The sequence below is a fragment of the Aulonocara stuartgranti genome (genome assembly GCF_965226115.1).
Source record: "Aulonocara stuartgranti genome assembly, chromosome: 14".
Classification (NCBI taxonomy): domain Eukaryota; kingdom Metazoa; phylum Chordata; class Actinopteri; order Cichliformes; family Cichlidae; genus Aulonocara; species Aulonocara stuartgranti.
The window spans coordinates 24,885,458-24,902,371 of record NC_138950.1 but is presented as its reverse complement, the minus strand read 5'-3'; the positions used below and the strand labels follow the sequence as shown (position 1 = coordinate 24,902,371).

Sequence of the window (16,914 nt, the reverse complement as noted above, 5' to 3'; positions counted from 1 at the left end):
GGCTTTTGTTGCCTCTGTCAATAACGGTTGTTTTCAGTTTAAAAACTCAATGTGATGTTTGTGCTATTTTCAGTTATATTTGGGGGTTGGGGGGCGGTCAAATGATTTCCAGGTAATTGCATTCATCTCAAACACATTTGCTTAACAAGTGAACGCTCCCCAGCTTTAATTCCGGGAGGAGACACAAATCCCTTTGGTGTTGTGCCGGGAAGGGCATCCGGAGTAAAGTCTGCCAAATCAAACATGCGGAGCTACCCGCTGTGGCAACCCCGTGTGAATAAGGGAGCAGCTGAAAGTAGCATATTTATATTCATCTTTTTTTTTTCTTTTTAAAAAAAAAATATCTCTGCATGTGTTTTTCAAATATCTTTTAAAAAACATTCTGTTTATCATCCAGCCTTTTTGTCTTGGAAATGACTACAAACCTCTCATGTGCCAAAGCCTGCCTTTCACAAGAATTTAGTGATAATAATCTGGTACTTTGTGTTAGAATTAAAATCTGGATTTCTGTGATTACAGTGTCATCACGAGATGTGTCAAAGGGACTTTATAGATTCGTTTCCATATTACTTTTTTAGTATTATGAATAATTTGTTATTTGATGTTCGTTTGTTATTTTTCTCTCTCAGTGTTGAGCCAATGAGTGAAGAGGAAAGCTACTTCAAACCCAAAGTCACCATGGTAGCGTGGGATCGCCATGACAATACAGTCATCACGGCTGTTAACAACCATCTCCTCAAAGTGTGGAACTCCTACACAGGACAGCTGCTACATATCCTTAAAGTAATTGTGCTGCGTTCTGCTGCAGAGCTCATATTAATACTGACTATGATGTAACTGCCACAGATTCTCATTTTAAACCAGAGATCAACTCGAGTGTGCTTGTTTTTCAGGGCCACGAGGCAGAGGTGTTTGTCCTCGAACCTCACCCTTTTGACCCCAGGATCATCCTGTCTGCTGGCCACGATGGGAACGTGTTCATATGGGACCTGCTGCGAGGCACAAACACACAGCATTACTTCAACATGGTACGCTGACACAGCACTGCCTGAAGTTGGCTTTTATAGGATGGTGCACAGCGGAAAGTTGTTAACCCCAGCGGGATGGAGCGATAACATGATGCGCTCAGAGTGTGATTCATTCGCTATAACACTTAATTGTGAGGGACTGAAGGAACAGTGTAGTTGTTTTGGCCAAGGTGCATCTCTGCACACAGTAAGAGGCAAGTGAGCTAGATTCTTTCCTCCTTTACATCCTATAACAGCGGGAGAGCACTGACTCACACATGTGACAACGAATGATCTATGACTGCTGGGCAGATGTGGTTATAATGTTTTTATTCTGATGGACACTAAATTAGGGCAGTAGCATGATTATGATTAAAAGCAGTGTGCATAAAGTTAACCCTGAAAGCAGGATTTCTTCTATTTGGATACATTTTTTTTTTTTGTGCAAAGTGAGAGAAGGAAATACAACATCATTAGTCTTTCCCAGTTACTGTGAGGGAAGGATTTGTGCTGTTGTTAAAAATTCTCATTTTCTGACAAGTTTCTTCTATTTTGTGGTTTTTCATCCAGATTGAAGGCCAGGGTCACGGAGCTGTTTTTGACTGCAAATTCACTCCCGATGGTCAGCGTTTCGCCTGCACGGACTCCCATGGCCATCTGCTCATCTTTGGCTTCGGCAGTTCCAAGCCCTATGAAAAGGCAAGAAGAAGTTGCATTTTGGAGATCGAGAAAATGGTTGAAATTTTACGTTTTGTGAGCAAAGTGAAGACATTTACTTATTTCCTGCTTCTCCTGGTCTCCACGCAGCTTCCAGATCAGGTGTTCTTCCACACAGACTACAGACCGCTGATCCGGGATGCCAACGGCTTTGTGCTGGACGAACAGACACAGCAGGCTCCCCATCTTATGCCACCACCGTTTTTAGTGGATGTGGATGGAAACCCTCACCCCCCACGGTAGACGTCACCTTGTTTTCATTATGCAGCATTACAGTCTTCGTTTATTGCCCAAAAGTTCAGATGTTTGAATGTTAAATCAGAGGTTCTGATTGCCTGAGAGCAGCATGACAAAGTTAAAATGGTTTTCCCTGGCCTGTCTTTGAATTCGACATTTTTCCTTGATTTTTAGGTACCAGCGACTTGTCCCAGGGCGGGAGAACATTGCTGCAGAGCACCTGGTACCTCAGCTGGGATATGTAGCCACCAGTAAGACCATAATTCTGCTGCAATTAGTCCATTACCTTAATGGAAGATTATATACTTTTAAATGTCACAGACCCATTTTCACTGTTTTATTGTCTCGATTTAAGACCATCTGAACTGTATTTACAGCTAAACATATCAAACTTGATGGTGTTTGACATGTATCACATCTTCAGGTGATGGTGAGGTGGTAGAGCAGGTCATCAGCCAGCAGACGGCAGAACCCGAGGAGGTTGCAGTCAGACGCAGCAGCCTTCTGGACGAGGCCATCCGACAGCTTCAAGAGCAACAAGACAGACAGAACCAGCCTGAGACGGGAGCAGTACCCGAAGGGCCAGCCGAGACCCAAGGCTCTGTGTTGGCTCCAGCACCAAGCACACCGCGAAGAGGTATCAGTACACCATCACTGCTGCACTGGATTGGTTTTAGTAGACCTTAGAATTTCTCAGAATATCCAGAAAAGACTTAAAGTATTTGCTGACAGCGAGTATTTTTCACTTCAGTGTCCGTGAACGACCGAGCAGATGTGCAGTCACCCCCTAATGTGGGTCTTCGCCGCAGTGGACAAGTGGAGGGCGTACGACAGATGCACCAGAACGCTCCTCGCAGCCAGATGGCCACTGAGAGAGACCTGCAGGCCTGGAGACGCAGGGTGGTGGTACCCGAACTTCCACACAGCAGCTACAGGTACAATATGTGCCAAGATGTGTCATTGTTTATGGGAAAGATTTTTATAGTTTATAAATAAATGGAAACCAATTTTAAAAGATTGGAATCTATTGCAGATGTAGTGAATGTTGTTGATCGTCCAATAACAACGACGTGTGGGATGTTTTGATGTAGAGTGAAGAGTCACTTCTTGTAATAGGTATGTTGGCTGTAAGTCAGATGGGCAGGTTAAAGATTAGTATAGTTTGACAACAGTTAAACCAGGGAAAGGTAAGGGCAGATAACGAGCATCTCAGAAATGGCAATTCCTTTAGGTTTTTCAATCCCAGCAGTATTTTTTTGCTAATCAACTGTATAAACGGGGACAGCATGATGGGGCTTGCAGCTTACTGGGCTTAAAAAGATTTGGTGCCACGGCCTCCTTACAAGACACCACAGGGCACCTTCAGAGATCCTGAGTGGATCGTATCTGTTTTGCTTCATGCTGGATAAAGATGTTCATAATGTTCTGGCTATGCAGATTTATTCAGTAGATTCCAATGTGTAATTAATTTGGGTCAATAATGAAAAAAATACATTTTTGTGTTAATCAGGTCTGTCGATTCAGAAAACCTAACAGGTTTACTCAGTCCTTTGGTCTGAAATATATAGATTGTTTGTCTGCTAACGAAGGGCCAGTTCCTCGTGGGAAGCACTGGGAATGACATGAACAGAAAGTCATGTCTAAACTTGGTCATCAGTGAGGTTTTCTAGCATTTTTCTGGGTGCTTATTTTGACGTGAATTATATTTTTCAGGGACCAGGAGGACGTTCGAGTAGCCAGAGGAGACGAGGAGGTGGTTCAGTACAATGTAAAGAAGAGGCGCATTATGTACAGCAGCTGTCGAGTAGGTTTCCTGTTTTTCCACCCAGTGAAGATGGTTTTAAATTTTCACAGCATTTAGTAAAATTTTACCAATTTGCAAGGGAATGCTGCAGTAAAAAAAAAAAAAAGTGCTAAAGGATCGAAGAACAAAAGGCACGCTATATATTGAGTGTCCTTTTGAAACGGTTAACTAAGTGATGAAAGTTGTTGTTTGGTTTTTTCATATCTATTTTAGTACAGCTTTATTTTCACCGATGCTGAATCATTCCCATCTGTCCCCCCAGGATGATTCAGACGATGAGCCTTCCACCGCGAAGCGAGCGCACAGCCGTGGAGATGCATTGGAATACATCGACGAATCGTGTGAAGAGGGAGAGGAGACGGCAAGTTCGGAGATGCACTCAGAGGTGATGCACTCTCCTCTTGATGAAAGCGCTCTTTACAAGTCGTCCGTCTCTCCCCCCCCCCCCCCCCCCCCCCCTCCTCTTAATTGTGTGTAATTGTTTTTTGTTTTTTTTCATCTCTCCAGGACAATGAGCTGGATGGTAGTGACCTGGATTCCTCCAATGATGAGGAAGAGTGGAAAACTGACAGCTCAAGGTGAATATACTTTATAGATCAGGGTCAACGGGCATTATTTTCCCCATCAGTCACTTTTCAGAGAAACAGGCTTTCCCTGGTAACCAAACATTTCCTGTATCAAAAAAATATCTACAGTAGCAATATTTGTGTAATTAAGTGTGTAGCTTTTTGTGGTAATCACACCTGCTTTTGATTGGACAGCCATACATCCAGCGAATACTCTGACTGGACGGCAGACGCTGGTATAAATCTGCAGCCCTCAACTCCACTGTCATCACGGAAACGAGTAAGGCGCAGACTCAGCAGCTCTGAAGAGGAGGAGGAAGAGAACGAGGAAGAGGAGGAAAAGCAGCAAAGTGATGAGGAGGAAAGACCTAAAAAGAAAGGCAAAGAGAAGGCAAAGAAGGCAAAGAACAAGTTTCCTCGGGTAAGGTTCCTTAATCCTCATTTATCTTTTTCTCTTTGTGAATCTGATTAATAACTGCTTAGACAGAATGACGAGTGTGAAATATTTGAAAATATCTCATATTAACTTGTTTAATGTTTTACATGTTGGTGCTTCAATCAGCGTCCAAAGCCCAGACCATCCATTAACAGGGAAGTGTCCAATGAGTTCAGACCATCGCCGTGGATCACTGATGTCATTCCCAGGAAGTCTCCTTTTGTTCCCCAAATGGGTGATGAGGTAAGAGGGTCATCAGCCTAATGCCTAATTGGAAAAGAAAAATCATACTCTCTCATTTATGAGATTGCAGTAGCCGACATTTCTGCTTAGTGCTGTTTATTTGAACAATTCTGCAATAAATTTGTTTAAGCTTTAACCCTGGATAAGGTCAAATGCCTTCATCACCACAAAACAACCAGTCAAGTTTATTTTTAAACTTTTTTTTATCAACAAACCAATACTTGTACTTAGTAAGTATATTTCATTTTATTGCAGCAATATTTAATAGTAAGCACACGGTGTGGAAGGAAATGAAGACTGTTTGGGACATGAAATGTATAGTGGCTAAATTAAATGTAGTCTTGGGTTTTGGCTGAACACCATAAATAGGTCTTCTAGCCTAAAAGTACAAGATCGCGATTTGGTCTGGCAGAGCTAAATCCTTCAAGGTTTTTTGTCTTTTGGGGTTTTTTTTTTTCCTTAAATTAAAAGGACAAGTACATTTACTTCTTGTGGTTTTAGTTGGCAGCCTTATACTTGTAGTCATAGTTGTAAAATCAAGAAATGATGCTCATGTCAACCCAGAGGGGTAGACTGAGGGAGGTTCAACCCAGCCAGGCTTTGTGTAAGCTGACTCCACAAAACCTTAAACCCTACCCTGATACGGCCGTCATCATTCTCTTCTTTTTTTTCTTTTTTTTTGTGTACACTCTCATATAAAGGATGTTGCACATGTCACATGACTCTCTGCTCCGATCGGGAACGTCATCAGATGATGATAATACAATGGTGCTTAAAATCTAGAATCTAGTCTAAAATATAACAATAAAATGCAACACTGTTGCAAATAAGACAAGATTAATGCTACAGAAAATTGTTATTTTGGTCATTTATGGCCCGAGAACGGTTAAATAAGCATTTTGATTTAGTTAATTATTTCATTGCAGATTGTGCTCTCAGTACTGCTGCTTATTTCTAATGTAAAAAGCAGTGTAAAAGAGACTTTCCAGCTTTATTCCATACTTGGAATTAAGTATAAAGCAAGTATACATTTTCTGCATCACCAAACGCATACAGGCACTTTCCAGAGACAGTGTCATGCACTGCTTTAACTTTAACGTTGGTAAGGTTCACCTTAACAAGTGGCAAAGTTGCACCCCCTGAAAACATGATTGCATGAGACACATGTAACACTTGCACAAAATGCTGGATGTAGCAAAAATGCTACAAATGAAGTCATCTATCCAAATCGATTTAAGTTTTCTTTCTAATTTCTTTATTTAGCAGTTATTTCATATTCAGGCTGTACAGGGTTTATACACCTATGTACAAACATTCCCTCTAACCATCTGCACGATTTGTCTTTCAGGTGATCTACTTTCGGCAGGGACACGAGGCCTACGTTGAAGCTGTAAGTCGGAGTGAGCTGTACGACATCAATTTAGAAAAGCAGCCCTGGAAGAGAATGGAGCTCCGGGTAAGACGAGGAACAAACAAAATAAAGATCATAAAAATTTCCCAGTTGATGATGAGTTCGGAGGAATACATAAAATGCTAATTCCTGCTTAAGTTCTCCAGTCTGCATGTGTCAGTTACTATTTTCAGTGGTAATATGTAACTGCAGATTAAGTAGGAATCCTGCTGTGTGTTTTTGTAGGACCAAGAGTTTGTGAAGATCACTGGAATCAAATATGAAGTTTGCCCGCCAACACTTTGCTGCCTGAAGCTGACGCTCATTGACCACGGCACCGGCAAAATCACAGACAAGTCATTTTCTATCAAGTAAGCAGCTCTGTCCATTGGTGACATTCCTCTCTACGATAAAGCACATCAAGTGTCCGTGCTCTTCTTAATCACATTACCACCCGCTCGTTGGGTCAGTATTTGAATTTGACACATCATGAAGGAAAAGAAAATGTGTGAAATGTAAAAATACTGTCCACATAATTTTGATGATCCTGGTCTTTTTTGGAAAGGCTTTTCTTACTGTAGTATTTGTTAGTGTTTCCAGCATCAGCTTCACCACCAAGTCTTGAAGGGATTTTTGTACCTTCTTGTCAAAGTGACAGTTTTTCCTCTTTCTTGTGTCCCTGCAGATATCACGACATGCCAGATGTGATTGATTTCTTGGTGCTGAGGCAGTGTTATGATGAGGCGCTTCGAAGAAACTGGCAACCAAGTAAGCAAAGCCAAAACTGCCTGTTAGAAATGTCCTCTGCTGATCTGTTTAATGCGTTCTGCAGGGATATATAGACAGACTAAGAAGTTTGAGAAGATTTATTCCAGTTTGATATTGCTGGTTGATGTTTTTCTTTCTTTCCCTGCATTGCTATTTTGGTGATGTGAGAGGGGGAAAGGTGTTGTTGTTCACATACATGCTGTTTCCAATGATTCATCCGTGCGGTCACCCTCACAGATGGGTGCCAGGCTTCTTTCTTTTTTTCTCTCGCTCAAACACCTGAGTTTGATCGTATTCTCCTTGTCACAGACGACAGGTTTCGCTCGGTGATAGATGATGCCTGGTGGTTTGGGACCATCATCTGCCAGGAGCCCTACCAGCCGCAGTACCCAGACAGTCTCTTCCAGTGCTTCAAAGTCAAGTAAGAAACACACACTTTGTGGGGACAAAGTAAAATTCTTCAGATATTTTAACTATCAAAAGCTGGATATTGTAGATGCTGCCAGACAGCAGTGAGTGATGTGAAATTTCTAAGGGACTATACTGGGGTTGATTGAGACAGCATTAGAGGTGATGAGGCATAAATAAATCTATATAAATCTTCCTATAGTATTCAGTGGTTCAGCCGGGCTTTGTCCAGCATTGTTTGGTTGGTTGCTAACAGCCTTCTTGTGTTTCTACCAGGTGGGATAATGGTGAAACTGAGAAACTCAGTCCTTGGGATGTGGAACCTATTCAGGATGATGGTACTAAAGGCTGTTTACTAGCTTACTGTGGTTTAGTAATGGAGTACATTTCGCAGAGTTTGGTTAATAGGTGTCAGGGTGTATTGAAAGGGTTTGTCTTTGTTGTGCAGCCCCACAGCCGGACACAGAGGGAGGTGGTATACCTGTGACCGCAGAGGAGATGAGGGAGCTGATGTACAAGCCTCTGCCAGGCGAGTGGGGTGAGAGGAGTAGGGATGAGGAGTGTGAACGACTCATCGCTAGCATCGATCAGCTCATCACTGTCGGTGTGTATGCATAAATGGATGTTCTTTGTCTTCCAGTTTGTTTGATTTCACCCACGTATTCTCTCCTTCATGTTTACTGACATGTTGTCGTCGTTGTCATTTGCTCACATCTGCCTGATCCTTACACTCGTTCTTTCCGTGTTTGTGCCACAGAGATTGCAGCTCCGTTCTCTGGTCCCGTGGACTTGGTCCAGTATCCCAGCTACTGCACCGTGATCGCCTATCCCACAGATCTGGGCACCATCAGACTGCGGCTCATTAACAGATTCTACAGGTCAGTTTCTACCAATCTTCTCCTCAACTTTTGGCCCAGATTTGTCCTTAAAACGTGTTCATGAAATGCAAAGAAGTGAGAAGTGGTGTGTAATGTTGCGTTTCATTTGCTCCGCTTTGGTAATCCACAGACGCCTCTCAGCATTAATTTGGGATGCCAGGTATATTGCACATAACGCCCGCACTTTCAATGAGCCAAGGAGCAAGATTGCCCACTCTGCAAAAATCATCACCAACGTCCTCCAGAAATTTGTCAAGTATGTGTTTCTGGACTTGTTTGTTTGTTCGTAGACCTTGTGATGATGCACGAACTGTAAGCGCAGAATTTCTAATTGTATTTCTTGCTGACACATTTTCTCACTTTCTCAGTAATCCAAGCTGCACAGATATCATGGAGATCTACAATGAAGTGGAAGAAATGGATGATGACGATGAGGTAAGTCTGAACCATTTAACAACTAGTCTTTGTAGTTGGTGGGTTTGTTTTTGTTTTTTTCATGTACTGCTGCAAAAAAGTTTGTTAAAAGTAAATAATTTTTAAAAGAAATTCAAAAGAATCTTTTAAAAATTCAACCAAAAGTTGGTATGACTGTCCTTTGCAATTAAAACGCCAGAACTCGCACCCTGAGTTTAATTTCAAGTAAAACTGTACTTAGTGTTTTTATAATATGAGCACTTGAAGCACTTCTTGCTACAAGTCTCATTTATCCAATAATGCTTTTTTTTCTGTACCTATGAACCTATTTTAACATTTGCACACTCCAAAAAACTAGGATTTGGTATTTTTGCTAAAGATATTTTGACATGCAGACCAGAGTATTTAGGGAACCCGCTCTACCTCCTGAGCCACAGCCAGCCCACTCTGTTTTAGTGCGGTTTATTCATACAGATACACTGTATGAATAAACACTGTTGTGCACACCAAAACATACCGAGACCCTCTGTAGGAGGTGATCTTGATGCAGTTCCAGACCTCCAGATCAGGTCATTTATTGTGAGGTTGTGATGGAGTCTCAGTTTGACCCTACTAGCTGGTGTATACTGGAAATAAATGGCTTCCCATAAGCTTTGCATCCTAAGATAAAGCAGAGTAGCAGATGTGCAGGGGACAGTTTTGCCTGACACATAGGAGTGCAGCACCTTCTCTCTGTATTTCCATTTATTACTCCCACCCTAGATGTATCTGGCCAATAAGCAGACTCAGTCATCTCTTGTGGTTTGTAGTGATGCAGTTTGATTCACTTGGAGTTTTAACTGTATGAAAAGAAATTAAATCACAGGAGGAAGTGTGATTCATGAACTCATCAGCTGATTCAGACCAGCGTAAACAAACTGTAGATGTGAAAAACGCCTTGAGGTACAAGGTGTCTGGCAGCTATCAGAGTATGTGATCCCTGTGTAACGTGTCTGATCCTAAACAGTGTTCCTCGTGACTCTGGCTGGAAGTTTGAGGTTGTCATTAAAGGGAATTTCGAAGGCTTCCCCAATGAAAAGGAATCTAAAACAACAAACATGCTGGAAGCAACTCGCTTGTAGCACATCTGCCAGCTGTTCGCTTGTGGAAATTTCAGGATCTGGTTGCCTAGGGGATCCTGTAATGCATTTACCTAACAGGTCATATGTCAATCAGCAGTATCCTTCACTCTCATTGGTAGTCTCTTCAGTCGCGCAACTGAAAGTTTATCACTAGTGGTTATTTGAGCTGTAGTCGCTTCCATTCCTGTGATCGTGGTGAACGTCGCTGTGAATCTGTGATCCCGTTGTGTGAAAATGTAATTGTCTGATTAAAGGTCACAGTCAAATAATTCAAATGTGATTGCTGACTACAGGAAGAAGACACCGAAGCGCCAGGAACATCTGCTGGACACAGACTGCGTCAGGTAGATGCATTGGATGGGTGATCGGCATACCTGTAAAAACTGTTTGACATTTCAAGATTACAAAAAACAAAAAAAAACTGACAAGGGGATGATGAAACACTCTTTACATTCATTTTAATAAAAACTAACAAAAAGGGGGATTTGTTAGGTTATGCCTCATGTCATTGAGTTGTTTCTCCCTGATATTTGCAGCGCTCTGTAGAAGTGCTGCCAGACAGAGATGCCTGGAAGGAACAGTGCAAGAGTCTGCTCAACTACATATTGGAGTGTGAGGACTCGGAGCCGTTCAGGCAACCTGTGGATCCTCAGAACTATCCAGTATGTTATCACGGCACACTACAGGCCACGCTATGAGCAGATGCTGTTTTCAGTTGTGCGTTGAAGTCCCTTTGTTTTGTGCTTGCCCAGGACTACCACGACATCATTGACACACCCATGGACTTTGGCACGGTGAAAAGGACCCTGGAGGAAGATCGCTATGAAAACCCCACAGAGCTGTGCAAAGACACACGCTTAATATTTGCCAATGCTAAAGCTTACACACCCAACAAACGCTCCAAGGTAGGGAGGGGATGTTCACATTCTCTGAGCTTATTAGCGATTTTACATTTTGGCTCGCCCGCTCAATCTTCTTTTGCTCTGTTTTCAGATTTACAGCATGACCTTACGGCTCTCTGCCTTCTTTGAGGAGCGAATCAGAACAATCATATCAGAGTACAAAACCGCTGTCAAAAGCAGCAATAGGCTCCGCCGCAGTCAGAGGTTTCGCAAGAAGATACTGCAGCAACAGCAGGACCACCCCGACACCAGGTCTGAGTGCTGCAGCTCGCCTGAGACGTTTCACTTTTCATTTGCACGTTATCGGTCTGAGTTGAAGAGTTTCTTTCCCCCTTTTTTTCCCCCCAGTCAAAAGAAGGCTGCAGTCAAAACTCAGGAAAAAGTGGAGTCCGTGTCAGTGACCAAAACTACCTCAGCCAAAGTGTCTGTTCCTGAGAGAGCCAGGAGGAGTCGAAGCAGCAGCTCAGGTCACAGCTCCTCAGAGGACGACTCTGGCTCTAAAGGTGCTTCATCAACATCAGGTACAGACATCAGAGCACCCCAGAGGTCATTTGTTACCATCACAATGGATTTTGAGCCATGATGATGATATTTGGATTTAACATTTTTGGATTTTTTTCTATTTTTCCCCAAAGAGTTTCTTCTGGTTTTAAGACCTCAAAGAGGATCATTTTGATCCCTTGGCATTTTAAAAATAAAATAAAACCCCATCTCTTATTTTAGGGCTTTGATAAAATGTGTTTATTCATCATATTCTTGGTGTTTGCTTAATTAAAGGAGTAAATTAAATATAAAATAATTTTTTTTAAAAAGAATTTTGATGTTTGTGGGATAAAAGGGGGGGGGCGGGGAATTTTATGACCACTAGATGTTACAGTCGCTGATACGGGACTGTAACATCTAGTCCTTTTTACTGAAACTGCCGGGGACGTTAATTAGACCCCATAGAAACATTTGATTTACGTTAATGGAAAAACTATTGTTTTCCACACATTTTGATATGAGGGCTGTTGTAGCATAAGAGATGGCATCGTTGCCTTTGCTGCTGTTGCTGCAGGATGGGTCGGGCTTTGATAGTGTTTAGTTTTTGTGATCTGTACACCATCCACTGCAGGATAAAACTATACTTTGTGATGGTCCTCAACACGCCATGCTAGCATGACTCACTTCCACCCCTAAGTGTTGGTCATCGATGCACCTTGAGACCAGTATTGTGCAATGATGCAATATAAAACTGGGCCTAGTCTAGTGCCCGTTTCTTTAATTTTAAATGCACTGTTACTACTACTACTATAATAAACTAATTAAATTCTTATTTATTTGTTTAAATCTCAGAGTCTGACAGTGAGAGCGAGGTGAGTGACTCGGAGGAGGAGAATCATCAACGTAGACATAAAGCAAGAGTAACAAGAAGGAACCGTGCGAAGCAGAGGAAAAAAGGTTAGGACTGAAGTATTTATCCATAAATGTTTCACTCTTATATTTTATTTGTTTATTGAAAATTACATTACAATTGTGCCCCTTGGGGCGACTGTTGTTGTGATTAGATGCTACATAAACAAAATGTAATTGAATAAAATATCCTTGGATATATTGTTGCTAGTTGCTGAGAGCGACAGTGAAGAAGAGGAAGAAGATGATGAAGAGGAGGAGGAATTTGACAGTGAGGGTGAAGAGGGAGAGGATGGAGAGGCGTCGTCCACTTCAGATCGTCGCTATCCCAGCAGGAGTACACGGCGGACCAGAAACAGCGCTGCTGGGGACAGAAAACGTGCAGGTAACACAAGTTCACTGCCTTCAGTCTCCGACCCCGTGAGATAAAAAAACCCAGCGCCAAGTGTGCTCACAGACCTTTGTGAACGGCTTGTTTTCAGAGTGCAGAGCGGAGATGAACGGTCACAGCAGCAGGTCGTCTCGCAGGGAGAGGCGTCCCCGCTGCGACTCTGACAGGGCCACGTCTCAAGGCTCCGACAGGGAGGAAGTGACAGTTCGCGGGTCGCTAAAAAGAAAGACTGCTCGGGCAGCTGTGAATAAGATGAAGCTCCTTGAAGCGTCTGATGAAGACTACCAGGAGGAGGAGGAGAAGCCGAGGAGGAGCAGTAGCCGCCTTCGCCACACTGTCCGGGTCAGCAAACGCACGGCGGTGCTCAAGAGCAGCTCAGAATCAGACGAAGAGTCAGCAGCAGGTATTAATTACTCTTTAAAAGTCTGTGAATATTATTCAGACAAAGATTTTTACTCAGTTATGTTCTCTTCCTTCATCTTTTAGCTTCCCAAAATACAAAGGAATCAGGAAGTGAGTTTAAGGATGAGGAGGATGGCAATGACAGCGATACCTCATCGTTCTCCCAGAGTAAGCAGAATGGAAACACAAAGAACTCCAAACAAGCTGCCAAGATTAAGAAAAATGGTGAGAAATGTCCTCATCAGTCGCATTTTTAGACTGTGCTAATGCTGCCGTGGAAGTTGCCCTAAACAGCTCGATGTTTTATTCCTTCCTGACAGGTACTTTGTCCCGTGTGAATGGACACAGTGCAAAACATCACACGCCCAAGAGCAACTCTGAGCAGGAGGAAACTTCCGGAGAGAGCTCTGGAGAAGCGGAGGAGGAGGAACAGCAGCCACCTCGGTCTCAGAAACCGTCAAGGAGCACGGCAGCTGCCCCAGTGAGAAAAAGTAGGAGTACAAGCGAGGAGGAAGAGGAGACGAAAGACATCCGCCCCCTCAGCACACGACACAAACCTCCCGTAAGCTCAGACGAAGAGGACAAACGGCCACACCAAAATGGAAGAAATGTGGAGGAAGCAGTTCACAAAGACCCGAAGAAAAAAAGCAAAGTTTCTCCGTCAAAAAGCCAAGACAAACAAAAATCTGCCTCAGCTCATAAACTGGATGGTGCGGAATCAGATGAACTCTGTGATTCTCCAAAGAGATCCAGCCCACGCAAGAAAAGGCTGAAAAAAGGTGACGAGCAGGATGCGGAAAGCAAACGCTCCAGCGATGAGTCCGACTTTGAAACGAGGATGAAAAGGCTGACGAGGAACAGGAGCATATGCAAACGGCCTCGCGGCGACTCCTCGGCTTCGCAGAGCTCGGAGCAAGAGTACAAACCCAAGAGGAAGTCAAGGAGGAAACGCTCTACTGGCTCCTCGGACCAGGAGTCGGATAATTCGGAAAATGCGCCGAAAAGGCGGCTGAGCCTCCGAGCCCTGCCGAAAAAGAAATACATCAGTGACAACTCATTCTCTGAGGAAGACTCTGCTTCTGCGAAGCCGGGCAGGCAGAGAACTGGCAACAGAACAGCGAGAGAATCTAGAGAAGACGGTTATAACACAAGAGTGTCTAACAGGACTTCCCCGAGTGAAACCAGGAATTGTGTGTCTTCCAAGAGAAAATGTATTTACACCTCAGACTCTGATGACTCGGATGAGGACAGAGAGAAAGAGCCAGTATCCAAGAGCAACAAAAACAGCAAGTCAGGCCCCTCAAAGTGCGCCAAAAAGGACGCCAAGCGTGGTAACGGCAATGAGCAGGACACCTCTTCCCACTCTGATTCTAGTGAGGAGGAAGAGGAGAAGGAAGAGGAGGACGAGGAACATCTTGGCCGTTCGACAAGGGGAAAGGAAAGCGCGAGGCAGCCCAAACGCAAACGAAAAGAAAGCTACAGCAGCAGCAAACACAGCTCGGACTCAGAAAGCGAGCAGTTGTCTTCAGCCTCTGAAAACTCTTTTGCCAGCTCAGGGTCCCACAGCAGTCCAAAGAGATGCCGCACACGGTCGGGGATCGGCGAAAGGACTGCCAGTCGCCAGCTTAGGCAGCGCCGCCAAAGGTCCGCCTCGGAAGAGAAGGACAGCGACGAGTCGTACAGCAAACCGTGGAGGAAGACGCGGGTGAACACCCGAAACCGTGGGAAACGGACGGTTAAGTACAACGACAGCGAATGAAGGACATAGCTGCTGGAGGTTACAGGCTTTAGAGGGAAGACGAAGCCGGATGTTAACTGGAGAGCTTAAGACACTTGATTGGCCACCTTACGGTAGTAGCACTGGAGTCCTCGAGAGAAAAATGCTGTGAATCTTTCATTCAGGGATATTTATATTTTCTATGAAAAAAGATTAAAGGAAAATTTAGAAAAACAACAAAAAACATGTTTATAGATGTAATACAAACTCAAGCATTTGAACTGCTGGTTTTCACAAGGATGAAGAGCAAAACATCACTTCCCATACTGCGTGTGGTGATTTTTGCCAGCAAAAGGTTTGGCAGAGGCTATTCTGGGGAATCTTGTCAGCTTGGGTGCTAATCTAATATACCTCTGTTTAATCAAGCATACTGCTGGCTTGCACTAAGATACACTGTAATGAGGTATTTCATACACTAGTTTTGCATTAGAAACTCAGGGGTCAACTAAGTTTACTGTAGTCTCAGACATGCAGTTTTTTGTTTTTGTTTTTTTTGGTTTATTTTGTTTCTTTTGAGCTAAGGTAAGGACAAGAAGCAATTCCAGGTTGGCAGATGTCCAAGCACATTTACTGGGACAAAAACTAATCCAAGTTTAGACTTTTTGACTACAGCACTCCTTTGTAAATCCATATACTTAATGCTTGACTGTATTGTGAGTTGATATGAGCCAAATGAACTTCTTTTCCCCTTACATTTCTTCTTTTTTTGTTTCTATTAGGTTTGTGTTGTATTCTAGTGAATAGGTGTAAATATGTGATTAAGAAATTGCCTGAACTTCTTGGTGATCGTTCAGTGGCAAAGAGTTTATTTAAATTTGAGCTATTTCCTTTTTTTCTTTTTTCTTTTTATACACATTAACTGCATTGTCTTGCCATATGTCACAATTTGGTACTTTTTTCTTTTTCTTTTTCTTTTTTTTTTTGCCAAGTACAAGTAACCAAAAGTACTTAATGCAAATTAATGTGATTTCTCATATTGGGAAGACTTTTTATTGTTGTTCTGTGTTACCTTCTTTCAGTATTAAAGTCTTTTTTTTTTTTTTTCGGAGTTGACTTAAAACATTTTTTTTGCCAGTCATGATTTTGTTTTTGTTTATGGGGAGGTTTCTGAATACAGTCGCTTTATGACATTTTGCTTAATGTTTTTTCGTACTACACCTTTAATAAACAGATTTCACAGGAAGACTATTAATGCAATTTGTTCATGGAGTACAATGAATGACTTATTCTTCCTCTTAATAAAGGCATCATTTCAAGGTGTAATCTGTCTTGGACTGGGTCTTACCCGTTGATTTCATTAAGACGCTCCATCTCTTTGCACTTCCTGTGCAAACAGATGAACTTCTAGGAGTAGTTCAGGCTGTTTAAAGAACATTTAAAGCTGCTCTTTGGATGTTGGCTGCCTTTCGTTTTGATGATCCCACACTGCTTCAGTAAATTTGGTATCTGGACTCTGGGAGGCCAATGGTAGGTTTGCTTTCACATCGTTGGCTGCGTGTTCGGGAGCATGATCATGCATGTCAACGTTCATAAGCCCGAAGATTTCCAGCACCACTGGCTGAAATGCAACCCCAAACCTTGACAGACTTCCTCCCCAAATTTAAATTTTAGATTTATTACTCCACAAAATCCTGCTGCCACTAATTTTCAGTCCAGTTCTTGGTAATTTGGCTTCCCTCAGCCTTTTCTCTCTGCTTATCCTCTACTTCAGTCTTTACACAATACACACCATGCTGAGATACGCCAAGTTCTCAGCTAACTGCTCTTGGGGAATCACAATATTGGTGTAGAAATACTATTTTTATGGCTGTCAAACTGTGTTATCTTTGACATTTTTCACAAGACAATTATGTTTTTGTGTCATGCTGCTAGTGAAAAGTGCGTATATCAGGGATGTCAAACTCATTTTACACTGATGGCCACTGTGACCTCACATAGACCAGACCAATGAAACTTCACTTTCTGTCAGCGTGGAGAAGTTTAACCACACATTTAATCCCTGAGATATCGTAATAAAAGAAAGTCCAGTTTCAACAGTATGACAGTACAACAGTACATAAA

At 42.7% G+C, this 16,914-nt stretch overlaps 1 protein-coding gene across 1 annotated transcript in view; it reads left to right on the top strand.

The window, feature by feature from the left end:
- brwd1 (bromodomain and WD repeat domain containing 1) overlaps positions 1-16,116 on the top strand; it is a 28,496-nt gene extending 12,380 nt beyond the window's left edge. The window contains exons 14-44 of the mRNA XM_082501855.1: positions 630-783; positions 894-1,028; positions 1,578-1,706; positions 1,815-1,963; positions 2,136-2,212; positions 2,386-2,598; positions 2,713-2,896; positions 3,675-3,765; positions 4,028-4,150; positions 4,273-4,343; positions 4,527-4,752; positions 4,894-5,010; positions 6,359-6,466; positions 6,647-6,771; positions 7,086-7,168; positions 7,478-7,589; positions 7,853-7,914; positions 8,025-8,180; positions 8,334-8,454; positions 8,585-8,710; positions 8,823-8,889; positions 10,283-10,333; positions 10,526-10,651; positions 10,742-10,894; positions 10,983-11,143; positions 11,240-11,412; positions 12,227-12,331; positions 12,495-12,668; positions 12,766-13,077; positions 13,161-13,301; positions 13,397-16,116. Coding sequence (XP_082357981.1) covers positions 630-783; positions 894-1,028; positions 1,578-1,706; positions 1,815-1,963; positions 2,136-2,212; positions 2,386-2,598; positions 2,713-2,896; positions 3,675-3,765; positions 4,028-4,150; positions 4,273-4,343; positions 4,527-4,752; positions 4,894-5,010; positions 6,359-6,466; positions 6,647-6,771; positions 7,086-7,168; positions 7,478-7,589; positions 7,853-7,914; positions 8,025-8,180; positions 8,334-8,454; positions 8,585-8,710; positions 8,823-8,889; positions 10,283-10,333; positions 10,526-10,651; positions 10,742-10,894; positions 10,983-11,143; positions 11,240-11,412; positions 12,227-12,331; positions 12,495-12,668; positions 12,766-13,077; positions 13,161-13,301; positions 13,397-14,835 — 5,464 coding nt within the window. The 3' untranslated portion in view covers positions 14,836-16,116. The remainder of the gene's footprint in view (positions 1-629; positions 784-893; positions 1,029-1,577; positions 1,707-1,814; positions 1,964-2,135; positions 2,213-2,385; positions 2,599-2,712; positions 2,897-3,674; positions 3,766-4,027; positions 4,151-4,272; positions 4,344-4,526; positions 4,753-4,893; positions 5,011-6,358; positions 6,467-6,646; positions 6,772-7,085; positions 7,169-7,477; positions 7,590-7,852; positions 7,915-8,024; positions 8,181-8,333; positions 8,455-8,584; positions 8,711-8,822; positions 8,890-10,282; positions 10,334-10,525; positions 10,652-10,741; positions 10,895-10,982; positions 11,144-11,239; positions 11,413-12,226; positions 12,332-12,494; positions 12,669-12,765; positions 13,078-13,160; positions 13,302-13,396) is intronic.
- The last annotated feature ends 798 nt before the right edge of the window (positions 16,117-16,914 follow it).